General features: G+C 62.1%; 2 protein-coding genes across 2 annotated transcripts; one reads left to right on the forward strand and one right to left on the reverse strand.

The window, feature by feature from the left end:
* Window positions 1-1985: 1985 nt before the first annotated feature.
* RBM28 (RNA binding motif protein 28) lies at window positions 1986-9470 on the forward strand. The gene is made up of 18 exons (XM_061368087.1): window positions 1986-2136; window positions 2804-2971; window positions 3049-3125; window positions 3199-3274; window positions 3401-3493; window positions 3584-3655; window positions 3822-4043; window positions 4767-4848; window positions 4976-5085; window positions 5156-5229; window positions 5466-5601; window positions 6201-6265; window positions 6360-6521; window positions 7191-7325; window positions 8041-8115; window positions 8193-8443; window positions 8714-8813; window positions 9303-9470. The coding sequence occupies exons 1-18, from the start codon at window positions 2010-2012 to the stop codon at window positions 9423-9425; spliced, it is 2148 nt and encodes a 715-aa protein (XP_061224071.1). The 5' UTR covers window positions 1986-2009; the 3' UTR covers window positions 9426-9470.
* Window positions 9471-10750: 1280 nt separating this feature from the next.
* On the reverse strand, window positions 10751-12910 carry LOC133220114 (actin nucleation-promoting factor WASL-like). The gene is made up of 3 exons (XM_061367977.1): window positions 12760-12910; window positions 11926-12123; window positions 10751-11128 (listed from the first exon to the last, which is right to left on the reverse strand). Exons 1-3 carry the CDS (start codon window positions 12802-12804, stop codon window positions 10751-10753), a joined length of 621 nt encoding a protein of 206 aa, XP_061223961.1. The 5' UTR covers window positions 12805-12910.
* Between the last annotated feature and the right edge of the window lie 269 nt (window positions 12911-13179).

Here is a 13179-nt window from a genome sequence, read left to right on the forward strand (position 1 = left end):
GCACGGCCACGGCACCAACTCCTGACCCAACCGTAACAACGAGTCTTGGCCCCACCATGACTCAACGTCTCGGCGCATCCGTGGCCCCAGGTCTTGGAGCAACCGCAACATCAAGTCTTGACGCAACCACGACCTCAAGTCCCGGCATCACCAGCACACCCGGAGCCGCCACAACCAGTGCAGAGGTGCTCAGCACAACCAGCACAACCGGCAAACCAGAGCCCAGCACCAGCAGCACCACACGCAGCGGCACAACCATGGCCTCGAGTCTTGGCACAACCGCAACGTCAACTGTTGTTACCGCTATGACGTCAAGTACTGGCACCACCAGCACACCAGGTCTTGGTACAGCCATGGGCCCAGGTCTTGGTGCAACCACAACTCTTGGAGCAACCACAACCCCTGTTGGTAGCACAATGACATCAAGTGTTGGTACAGCCACAACCACCAGTGTTGGTAGCACAATGACATCAAGCGTTGGTACAGCCACAACCACCAGTGTTGGTAGCACAATGACATCAAGCGTTGGTACAGCCACAACCACCAGTGTTGGTAGCACAATGCCATCAAGCGTTGGTACAGCCACAACCACCAGTGTTGGTAGCACAATGACATCAAGTGTTGGTACAGCCACAACCCCGAGGGTTGGTACAACCACAACATCAAGTGTTGGTGCAACCACAACCCCCAGTGTTGGTACCACCGTGACTCTGGATCTCACCTCAACCACGACCTCAAGCCTTGGCACCAGCAGCGCACCAGCTCTTGGCACAACCGCAGCACCTCTTGGAGCATCCATGACCCCGAGCGTTGCCACAACCACGGCCCCAAGTCCCGGCACCGTCACCGCAGGACCCAGCCCCATGGGCGCCCCCCCCTTGCACCGCTCCACCTCCGGCACTGGGGCCCTCGCAGTGTCCCCGGGGGTCCAGGACAGTGCCCCCCTGTCCCCACAGGGCAGTGACACCATTGACTTGTAGGGGGGCATCCTCAAACCCCCTCATGGTGCTGGGGGCACCCAGTGGGGCTGGGACCCCCCCTCGGACCCCCAAGTGCTCTGGAGACCTCCCCAAGAGATCCCTTCTGCCCCCGAGGTCCCTGGGACCCCCCATGTCCTTGAGACCCTCAAGTGCTGATGACAACCCGGGACCCCCCCAAACACCCCCAAGGTCCCTGGGACCCCCAAATAAGGGTGACATCAAAGCCCCCCCATATCCTTGTGCTGATGAGGACTTGGGGACCCCCCAGCCGCCCCCCAGGTCCCTGTGACCCCCCAAGTATGAGCAAGGACCTGGAGCCCCCCATGTCCTTGAGCCCCCCAAGTGCTGATGACAACCTGGGGACCCTCCCAGACCCCCCACCGTGGTGAGAATCTGAGCCCCCCTCTCGTGCCCCAGGCCCCCCCCTTTGACAAGCCCTCCCACCCCAGCGCTGGGGGGGGAGGGGCATTGGGGGTGCCCCCCCCCGTACCCAATAAAGTGCCACGCACAAAGGGTGTGAGTGTGACCGCGCGGGACCCCCACGACGGGGGGTGCCCCCACACTGTGACCCCCACATAACCCCTCCATGACCCCCGGGTGGGACCCTCAAACCCCACCACGACCCCTATGGCCCCTGGTATGGGACCCCCAAGACCCCCTCTGACCCTTGGTAGGGGAGCCCCAGTCCCCTGACCCCACAGCCTGTAGAATGGGACCCTCGGTACCCCTCACAGCCCTGGGATGGGACCCCCACGATCCCCACAACCCTTGGGACAAGGACCCCCAACCACCCTTGATCCCCAAGTCCCTGTGATGGGAACCCTTGAGACCCCATAGAATCCCCCGAGACCCCCCCAGTTGACCCGTGGGATGTGCCCCCCATGCCCCTCTGGGTGTGTGTGTCCCCATGTGGAACCCCCAAAACCCCTCCGCATCCTTCACCCCGCCGTTCTCCTCCGCGCCGACAGGGGGCGCTCTCCCCCCCGGGCTCCGCTCTGTCCCGCCCCCTCCCGCACTGCGCGGTCCAAGATGGCGGCGCCCTGCGGCCGCACGGTGCTGGTGCGGGGCCTGCCCGCGGCCGCCACCGACGAGGAGCTGCAGCAGCTCTTCGGGAGCATCGGGCCCCTGCGGCGCGGCTTCGTCGTCACCGAGAAGGGTCCGGGGCTCTGGGGGGGCTGGGAGTGAGGTTTGGGGTCTGGGAGACCCGGAACTGGGGTCGGGGGTGCTGGGAGGAGTTTGCAAACTGCAGTTTGGGGGAGCTGAGACCTCAGTCTGGGGGGCCCAGGACTGGGGTTTTGGGATCTGGAGGGGGCTGGGACCAGAGTCTGGGGGATTGGGGGGGGGCTGGGAATGGGGTTTGGGGGGGTTGAAGGGGACCAGGATCAGGGAGGAGGGCCGGGACCGGGCTGTGGGTGTGGGCTGAGGGGCTTTAAGGGGGCTGGAGGAGGGGATGCGGTCGAGCTCTGGGAGCAGGGTTCGGGGGGGCTGAGTGGCCTGGGGCTGGGGTCTGGGGGTGCTGAGCAGGGCTTGGACCAAAGGGGAACCCAGAGCCAGCATTTGGGGGGCTGGGACCAGGGTTTGGGGGCCTACAGAGACGAGGGACCAGGGTTTAGGGATGTTGATGTGTCCTGAGACCCGTTTATTGGGGGGTCCCAGAGAACACTGTGTGTCAGGAATTGGGGGGGGTGCAGGATTTGGGGGTCATGGGGACCCCCAGAGCCATTGTGTAGGACTGTTGAATGGGGGGGTCACATTTGTGACCCCCCGTTTGGGGGTGCCAGGAAGGGGGGTCAGCGCTTGGCTCCCCCCGTTGTCCCTCCCAGGCACCCAGAGGTGCCGCGGCTTTGGCTACGTCACCTTCTCCCTGGCCGAAGACGCCCAAAGAGCCCTCGAGGAGCCCCCGCCATGGGGCAGCCACCACCTGACCGTGACCCCCGCCCGGCACCGGGGGCAGAGACCCCCCCGGGGGGGGGCAGAGCAGGAGGCAGGAGGTGAGGGGGGGTCCCCGATCCCATCCTGCACCCCCAGAGGGGAGCTGAGCACCCTCAATGCCCATTGCCCCCCACAGGGGCCTCCCCGCAGGTGAAGCGGCCCCGGCCAGCATCCAGGAAAGCACGTTTGATCGTCCGCAACCTCAGCTTCAAGGTATGGGGGGGTCCTGAGAGGGGCTGGGGGGGGGGGTTGGGGACCCCCAGTTCACCCCCTGCCCCTTCCATAGTGCTCGGAGGAGGAGCTGAGGGATCTCTTCTTGCCCTATGGCTCTGTGCTGGAGGTGAACATCCCCAAGAAGGCAGGTAAATCCCACCCCCCCCGCCTTATAGGGGTGGGTTTTGGGGTGCTGCCCCCCCCTTCCCCCAAAGGGCAGGTTGGATGTGGGGGGTGCTGGGGGGGTTCGGAGCAGCATTCCAGGCTCTCGGCAGATGGGAAGATGCGAGGATTCGCCTTCGTGCAGCTCAGGAATGTGCTGGAAGCGACCAAAGCGCTTCGGGGGATGAACATGAAGGAGATTAAAGGTTTGGGGGAGTGGTGTCAGGAGGCTTTGGGGGGTCCCTCAGAAGTGGGGGACACTGATGGGGTCCCCCCATGTCCCTTTGCCTCCCCAGGGCGGCCGGTGGCTGTGGATTGGGCTGTGGCCAAGGACAAGTACCAGGCAGCAGAGGGGACCCAGGGTAAGGGTCCTGCACCCCATAACCCCCCTGAGCACCCCAAAGCCCCCCAAGGCCTGGCAGGGGACCCCCTCCAAGTAGTTTTGGGGGTGTTTGGACCCCATTGGTGGCCTTTGTGGGGCGCACAGGGGGTTACTTGGGGTGATGGTCACTGCTGGTACCTGTTACTGTGCAGGGGCCAAAGAGGAGCCTGGGGGGAAGAAGGAGGAGGAAGAGGAGGAAGAGCAGAATGAGGAGGAAAAGGAAGAGGAGGAAGAGGAGGAAAAGGAGGAGGAACAAAAAGAAGAGGAAGAGGAGGAAGAAGAGGAGGAAGAAGATGATGATGGAGGCAGTGAGGATCACAGTGAGCAGGAGGAGGAGGAGAATGAGGACGAGGATGAGGAAGAGGAGGATGAAGGTTTGCTCTGCTCTGTGTGGATGAGGGTGGCAGTGGCTGCGTTAGAGGAGGGTGGGGGAGCTCCCTTTGGATTGAGGGGGCTCTTCTGGGGGTCTAGGGGGGGCTTTCCTCTGGGATTTGGGTGCTGCCATGGGGCTTGGGGGTTGGGGAGTTTCCCTTAGGGGGCTGTCAATGGGTTTGGGGGTTTCACCGGTCGATCTGGGGGGGTCCCTATGGGGGATCCCAGGGGGTCTGAAGAGGACTCCCCTGGGATTTGGGTGCTGCCATGGGGGTTTAGGGGGGTGGGATTGTATCCTGGGTGTCTGGTGGGGTCTCCTCTTGTATTGGGGGGCCTGTCCTGGAGGTCTGCTAGGGGTTTCCGTGGGATTTTAGAGGTTCCCTAGTGATTGAGGGGATTCCACTGGGATTAGGGTGGGAAATCCTGTGGGGATCTGGGGGAGGTTTCCCCTTGGATTGGAGGGGGCTCCCAGTGGATCTAGGGGGGACTCATCTGACAAGTTGCCCCTGGGATTTGGGGGGCTACCCAGGGGTCTGGGGGTGTTTCCATGGGAGTGGGGGGGTTCCCCTGGAAGTATGGGGGGTCTCCCCATTGGATTGGTGATTTCCCCGTGAGATTTGGGGGGGTTCATGTTGGGGTCCAGGGGGGTCTCTCTGAGGGTCTGGGGCTCTCCCCACACTGGTGGGGTTCAGCAGTGCCCCCCCACCCCTCCCATCCATCTCTAGATGTGAAGACACCCAAAAAGCGCCGTGGCCGGGGAGGGGCCCCCCCATCTGACGTGAGTGAGGGCAGGACCGTGTTCATCAGGTGAGCGCTGCAATGGGGGGGCGGGGGCACACTTTGGGGTGCTCCCTGCCATTGGGGGGGGTCACTGTGGATGTGGGGGGCCCATGTCCCCCCCTGACAGCCACTCCTGTGCCCCCCCCCCCCCCAGGAACCTGTCCTTTGACACGGAGGAGGAGGCACTGGGTGCACTGCTGCAGCGTTTTGGGGAGCTCAAGTACGTGCGGGTGGTGCTGCACCCCGACACCGAGCACTCCAAAGGTAAGGGGGGGGGGCACTGGAGGGGGGCACCCCCTTTGTTCCCCCCCAGTAATCCCCTTTCTGCCCCCAGGTTGTGCCTTCGCCCAGTTCCAGACACAGGAAGCTGCCCAGAAGTGCCTTGAGGCTGCTCAGGGCGATGGGGAGGTGAGAGGGGGGATAGGGACCCCCCGCAGGGGATGAGAGACCCCCATAGGTGACAAAGGGCCTCACAGGGCAATGAGAGACCCCCCAGGAGTGACATCGGGGGGTTGGAGCATCACCATCCCACCCCTATGGGTTCAGGGGTTACCTTTGGGGCCCCCTCCATTCTGGGGGTCACCCCCTATTGTGGGGGTCCCAAAGGGAGCCAGTGGATTCCCAATGGGTTCCCATTGGTGCAGGGGGGGGGCCTGCGCCTGGACGGGCGCCTGCTCCGCATGGACCGGGCCGTGACCCGGGAGGAGGCGCGGGAGCTGCGGGGCCGCAAGGAGCCGAAGCCAGCGGGGACCCGGAACCTCTACCTGGCACGGGAGGGCTGTGAGTGGGCACCCCCAAGCATCCCCTGTGACCCCCCTTTGTGCCCCCCCGAACCACCTTTGTGCACCCCAACCCCCTCTGTGCCCCCAGATTCCAGTATTTTTCACACAAATCCCTGGGGTTTACATCCCCAAACACCCTTTTGTTGCCTCCCCACCCCCATTTCCCCCTCCGCAACCGTTCTTTTGCCCCCCAAATTCCCCTTTTTATTCCCTTGAGCCCCCTTTTCCTCCTTCAGAATACCAGGGGTTTGCCCCCCCACAACCTTTTGGTCCCCCCCTTTTGTCCCCTTTTTTTCCTCTAAACTCCTCCTATTTGGCCCCTGGAGCCGCCTTTTTTTCTCCCCCAAAACCTTTTTTATCCCCTAAAACCCCATTTTTGGCCCATCCAAACCCCATTTTTGGCCCCCCTCAATCCATTTTTCTACTCCTGAACCCACTTTTTGCCCCCCAAAACCCCCTTTTCAGCCCCTCCAACCACCCTTTCTCCCCCCCAAACCTCGTTTTTTACCTCCCCTCTCCCCCTTTTTTGTCTCCCCCAAACACAAACTCCTTTTAACCCCCCAAACCCTTTTACTCCCCCTCCATTCCCCCCCCCAGTGATCCGGGCCGGGACGAAGGCAGCAGAGGGGGTGAGCGATGCTGACATGGCCAAGCGCGCTCGGGTGAGTGTGACCCCTGCAGCACCCTCTGTGTGTCCTGTTCCCCCCTCCCAGTTTTGGGGTACCACAGACCCCCCTGCCCCCCCCGCTCCCCCAGTTCGAGGAGCTGAAGGCGCAGAAGCTGCGGGACCCCAACATCTTCGTGTCGCGCACCCGGCTCTGCGTCCACAACCTGCCCAAGGCCATCGACAGCACCCGCCTGCGCCAGGTCCTGCGCCGCCTCCTGGGGGGGGCCGGCAAGGGCCCCTGCATCAAGGAGGTGGGGACCCCCTTTTCCCCCCCGCCCCCAGGATCCCTCCATGTGCTGCTGTGTGCTGGGGCCTCACTGGAAGAGGGGTGGGGGGGGGCAGAATCAGTGGGTGTCCCCCCCGTGTTCTCTCTGGGGTGGGTTTGCGGGTGCATGGGGTGTGGGTATCTCTCCAGTATCCCCCCCTGTACCCTCTGGGGAGGTTCTGGGGGTGCAGGGGATGTGGATGTCCCCCTCTTTGTGTCCCCCGCAGTGTTCTCCTATGCTCTGTGTCTCCCATGGAGCAGGCTTGCTGGCAGAGACACTGTCCATCCCCCATGTGTTCTTTGTGGGGTGGGTTTTGGGGTGCAGGGGAGGTGGGTTTTCCCCCAGTGTGCCCCCTCTGTCCCCTGCCATGTGCCCCTGTGCTCTGTGTCCCCACTGGGGTGGGTTTTAGGGGTGGAGAAGGGGTTGCTGTGTCTCCCCATGTCCCCCTGTGTCTCCTCTGAGATAGGTTTTTGGGGGTACAGAGGCTCTGGGTGGGTTTGGGGGTGATGGGTGCAGAGGTAGTGGGTGTCCTTTCCCCCCACATCCATGTCCCCCAGTGTCCCCTGTGTCCCGCCAAGGGTGTGTTTGGGGGTGCAGCAGCTCTGGCTGTCCCCCCATGTGTCCCCATCTCCCCCTGTCCCCCCCATCCCGCAGTGCCGGGTGATGCGGGAGCAGCGGGGCCAGGGGCAGTCACTGGGGTTCGCCTTCGTGGGCTTTGGGACGCACGAGGAGGCGCTGGGGGCCCTGCGCAGCATCAACAACAACCCCCGGCTCTTCGGGGCGCACAAGGTGGGGGCGCTGAACCCCCCCCGGGGCATCCACAGCCCCCCCAGACCCTGCACTTTAACTGAGGGGGTTTGAGAGGCCCCATCTGTCACCAACCCCCTGCAGCCCTCCCCAGTACCCCGATATCCCACTCGCACCCCAATAACCCCCCAGACCACCTCTATAGCCCCCCTCACCCCTATATCACCCCCCAGCACCTCTATAAGCCCTCTGAAACCTTAATCCCCTTCCGCAGCACCTTTATTGCCTCCCCTTGCCCCTACAACCCCCTGCACTGCTATAACACCCCATCACCCCTATATCTTTCCCAGAGCCCTTTTATCCCTCGCAGCACCCCTGTATCAACCATCCACACCCCTGTAATCCCATCCAGATCCTTATACCCACCCCTTAACCCCCTTCTTCCTGCACCCCTGTGCCCCCCCCAAATACCTCCCACCAGCAGGGCCCGTCCATGCCCTCCCACTCTGCCCTATAGTGCACCAAGGGGGTCCTCCCATGCCCTTTGGGGGAGTTGCCCCCATCTATCCCCCCCAAGCCCTGCGTGGGTGCCCCCCATTTGTGTGTCCCCCATTCGTGTTCATCACCCCATTCATATCCTGCCCCATTGATAATTCCCCCGTGCATTCCCCCCATTTTCCCCCCTATTCATTCCCTCCCATCCATCCCCCCTTCACCCCTCTTTTCACCCCTCTTCACCCCCATTCCTGCCCCACAGCGCCCCATCGTGGAGTTCTCCCTCGAGGACCGGCGGAAGCTGAAGCTGAAGGAGCAGCGAACCCAGCGCAGCCTCGTGGGTGCCCCCCACCCTTTTGGGTCCCCCCCTTCATCCCCCCCATCCCCATTGCTCACCCTTTGCCCCCCCCCCAGCTCAAGCTGAAGCAGATGCAAGCAGCAGCAGCAACCCCTGAACCGGCTGCACCCCAGAAGAAGCCCCATGGGAAGAGGGGGGCCCCTGAAGGGGGGCAGGACCCCCCGGCCCCCCCCTCTGCCTCCCTGGAGCCCCCCCAGCCCTGGTCCGGGTTCCGCACGGATCCGCACGCAGGGAGGGTGACGCTTCCAGATGGGTCCACAAGGAGGAAGGTGCTGGCGCTGCCCTCGCACCGCGGGCCCAAGATCAGGTACGGGGGGGCCCTTCTTCCTCCCCCCTTCCTCTTCCTCCGCCCCTTCATCTGCTTTCCCCTTCCTTGTCTTCCTCCTCTTTGTCACCTTCTTCCTCATCCCCCACCTTTTCTTCCCTCCTTCTTGCCCCCATTGAGGGATCCCCATCTTCCCCCTCCCCTCCTGTGCCCGTATCCCCTCTGGGTGCTGGTTGGCAGCACCCATGGGGTATATTGGCACCCAGGAAGGTACTGAGCACCCATGGGTGCCCCTTTGCTCCCTGCCCCCAGGAAGCGGGACAAGGGGAAGGTGAAGCCCCCCCCCAAGCAGAAACAGCCTAAGGCCAAAGCCCAGAGGAGGAAAGAAAAGCACAAGGTGCACCCCCCCCAGGTAAGGACCCCCCAACCCCTCCATGTGCTTTTGGGGTATCAGATCCCCCTAACTGGGGGTGCCAGGGGGGTCTCCTCACCCCCTTCCCCTGGCCCTGCAGCCTCAGTGTGACTGAATGGGTGGGGGCATGGATTTGGGGATCCCCATCCTTCTGTGGGGATCGGGGGCAAGTTTGGGACCCCCGTCCTTTACCCCCTTGGATGAGTGCAGGGGTGGGTGTTTGGGGACCCCTGTGCTCCCCCTACCCATGGTGGCTCTGAGGGGGGTAATTCGGGGATCCCCCCTACCTCGGGTATATGTGGGGATGACTCAGGGTTTTGGGGACCCCCACCCTTCCCCCCACCTCATGTGACATTTGGGGCTCCCCCTTTCATGGGTGGGTGGATTGGGGAGGGTGGGCTTGGTAACCCCCATGTTGGTTGGGTGGGGGTGGATTTAGGGTGATGGGGGTGGGGTTTGGAGTCCCCCCATCTCACCCCAATACCTCAGGCTCGCAGAGAGGGCACTGGGGGGGCTGAGGCCCGGTTCAATGCCCTGGTGGAGCGGTACAAGAGGAAGATCCTGGGCAGTGACCCCCCCACAGCCAAGAGGAGCAAGTGGTTCGAGAGCTGAGGACCCCCCCCCCCCCAGCACCCGGACCCCCCCATGGGTGCTTCCCCCCCCTTCCCCATGTAAAAGTATTGGAGTATATTTTAATATAAAGCTTTTGGAGGATAAAAGGTGCCCTCAGGTCCCTGTGTCCCCTTATGTGCCCTCCCCGTGTCACCTTTCATGTGTCCTTGTGTCCCTTCACATATCCCTCTTGTCCTTCCATGTCCTTGTATCCCCCCACATCCCCCTGTCCCCCTTCCTGTCCCTGTGGCCCCCAATGTCCCAGTGTTGGTGGCTGCTGAACCCCTGGGCCCAAATGTGACCTCGTGTGACCCTGTGTCCTGGGGTGACCCTGGTTTGGGGTCCCTGCACCAGGCAGGGGTTGGGGTCATTGTCACCATTGTCACCATCGGCATTGTCATTCAATCAGAAGAATGAATAATTCCACGATAATTCAATATAACAATAGTAAAATGATGATAAACTAATAAGAATTGGATAATAATTCAAGAGCAGCAATAATAATAATAACAATGCTCATAATAATGTGATAATGAAAATATTGGGCATTCAGTTATAATAATGATAAAATAAGGATTTAATACAAATACAATAATAACGCCCTGGTAATAAAATAATGATAAATAATTCGATAATAATGATAAAAATAACATTAATAAATTATAAAATTAAATAATCCACTAATAACGGTAATAAAATACAAATTCCATGAACATAAATTAAGAATTTCATAGTTAATGCTAACAGTATTTTAATTAATAAAACTTCAATACTAATCACTAATTATAACTAAATCAGAATGTAATAATAAGAATTTGGTCATAGTTTGATACCATAATAGCAATAAAATGAGAAAACATTAACAGTAAAATAATAAATAGTGATAGAGTAACAAAAAAATGATGAAATAATAAACACTAAAAGAACGATATGGTCATAAAATGACAGTAAAATAATGAAATATTAATAAATTACTAAGAAAATAACAATAAAGTAGTAATAAAATAACAGTAAAAGGACAAGAACATAAGGAAATAGCAATAAAATAACTATCAAATAATGAAATATTAATAAAAGAGGAATAAAATAAGAGCAATCACAGCAGTGTGTCCCATCCTCCCCCGTGTCCCCTGTTACCAGCCCAGGTTCCCCCCAGTGTCGCCCATGTCCACCCATGTCCTAGTTAAAAGCCCGGCTCTCCCCCCACCATTACCACCCCATGTCCCTCCCCATTCACACCCTATGTTCCATCCCTCCCCATTAACATCCCGGCTCCCCTCCATTGTCCCCATGTGTTCCCCATTGACACCCCATGCCCTCCCCCGCTAACACCCCATGTCCCCCGCCTCCAGTCCCCGCTCCAGCGCATCGAGGCAGCGGCGCAGCCGGGCCAGGGTCACCCCTGCCGCCGTGTGGGGCGCCTCGGCCAGGCCGGGGGGCGGCGCGGGGGGGGGCGGCGGCGGCGGCGGCGGGGGGGGGCAGCGCAGGAGCGCGCCCATGGCCCCCAGCAGGTGCCGCAGCGTCTCCAGGTCCGAGGCCACCTGCGCCAGCGGCGCCCCCCCCGCGGCGCCCCCTCCCGGCAGCGCCCCCAGCAGGCGCTGGAAGAGCTGCAGGCGCTGCCCCATGGCCCCCAGACCCGGAGGGGGGGGCGGCCCCTCCAGCACCGCCCCCAGCCCGCGGATCTGCACCCCCAGCGGGAACAGCTGCGGGGGGAACACGGGGGGGGTCAGCACCCACAGGCACCCCATAAAGGTATGGGGGTCCCCTGCAGTCCAGGTCACTACCCCACCTCTGGGCAATGGGATCCCCCCTCCCAGCATCTACCCCTTGGGAACATCCCTATCCAGGGCATAGACACCCCCCCCCCCCAAGCCAGGGGGATCCCCCCCCTCCTGGGAATACCCCTCCTCCCAAACGAATTCTCCTTTGGAACCCCTCATCTGGGCATGGAGACCCCCCCCAGCCATGGGGATACCCCTCCTGAGACCCCTATCTAGGGCACAGACTCCCCCCTTGGGTACCCCAAATCTGGGCCCAGAGACCCCACCACCACCCACAGACATGGGGACCCCTCCTGTAGACTCCGAGTTTGGGCACAGACCCATCAGCAATGGGACCGCCTATGGGGACCTCCTAGGGGGACCCCCTATTCAGCATCCCCCCCCCAGGGGACCTCCAATCGCTGCCTCAGAGCAGCCCCTAAACCTTACAGCCATGGGGACCTTTCCCCTGGGACCCCTAGTTAGGGCACAGGGACCCCCTATCCAGCATCCCACCCATGAGGGCCCCCAATCTGTGCCTCAGAGATCCCCCCCAGCCATGATGTGCTCCCCACCCCGGGACCCCCAATTTAGACATAGACCCCCCCCCTCCTTCTATATCCCCCCTCGCCCCCCCCCCATCTCCCCATGTCCATTCTGGGTGCCCCCCATGGACTACCCTGAGGCTCTCCCCTCCCCTTTCCTGACCGGGGTCCCTGCTGGGCCCCCCCCCCCCTCACCTGCAGGCGCTGGAGGCGGGTGCTGAGGGTGCGGATCAGGTTCCTCGCGTCCACCCGCACCCTGTCCAGCCCCACGGGGCGCCCCACGGCCGCGGGCAGCCCCAGGCACAGCAGCGCCCACAGCGGCGCGGCCGGGCCCCACATGGCACCGGCACCGGGACACGGGGGGGGGGGAGACCCAAAACCGGCCCGAGGAGCCTCCGGGGGGGGGGAATGAGAGCGGGGAGTGAGCAGGGGCATGGGGAACACATGGGGATGGGGAGGACAAAGGGGGACAAGGGGGGGATAGGGAGGGAGGGGAGAGATGGAGACACGGAGGGGACACGGGGATGGGGGAGATATGGGAGGAGACAGGGGTGTCCCCCCGCTCTGCACCACACAGCGCTGGGGAGTCCATCGGGGTGGTGGCCCTAGGGAGTTGTGGGGGTGTCCTGGGGTGGTAGGGATGTCCCATGGTGGGGGTGTCCCGGAAGAAGGGTGATCCCATGGGGAGATGTCCCAGGACAAAGGAACTGCCATAGGAGGGTGTCCCATGGGAGTGGTACCCAGGGACAAAGAGGGGTCCTTGGGGAGGAGGAGGGCTCCACAGTGGGGGTGTCCCTGGGGTGGGGAGGTCCCGGGACAAGGGGTGTCCCATGAGGGGGGGTCCCATGGTGGGGGTATCCCGGGACAAGGGGGGTCCTTGGGGAAGTGGGGGTGTCCTGGGGTGAGGAAGTCCCGGGACAAGGGGTGTCCCATGGGGGGGGATGTCCCAGGAGAAGGGGGGTCCTAGGACAAGGGGTATCCCGGGACAAGGGGTGTCCCTAGGTGGGGGTGCGGGGATCCCCCCCTTACCTGGCTCGCCCTGAGGGTCCCGTCCGGTCCCGTCGGCGGCTCCATCCCCGCGGCCCCCCCTTTATAGCGGAGCGGAGCCGTTGCACAACGGCGCTTCCCGGCCCCGCCCGCCCCGGCCCGACCGCGGCCGTGTCCGTGTCCGTGTCCGTGTGTCCGTCCGTGTGCCCACGTGTGTGCCCGTGGGTCCGTCCATGTCCGTCCATGTGTCCGACGGGGGATGCAGCAAGCAGGGGGATCCCGGGACACAGCGATAACGGGGGGGTGCCGGGGTCATATGGAGGATCGGGGGGTACGGGGGGGGTGTAATTCCAGGGATGCACCTGGGGGGATCAGTCCTGGGACGCAATGAACACGGGGGTCCCGGAACACAGCGACAATGGGGGGGCCCTGGGGTTGAACCGAACATGGTGAGGGGGTCCC

The sequence above is a fragment of the Neopsephotus bourkii genome, unplaced genomic scaffold, assembly GCF_033783945.1.
Source record: "Neopsephotus bourkii isolate Nb327-2 ecotype Australia unplaced genomic scaffold, CSIRO-AGI_Nbou_v1 NB_1423, whole genome shotgun sequence".
Taxonomy (NCBI): Eukaryota; Metazoa; Chordata; class Aves; order Psittaciformes; family Psittacidae; genus Neopsephotus; species Neopsephotus bourkii.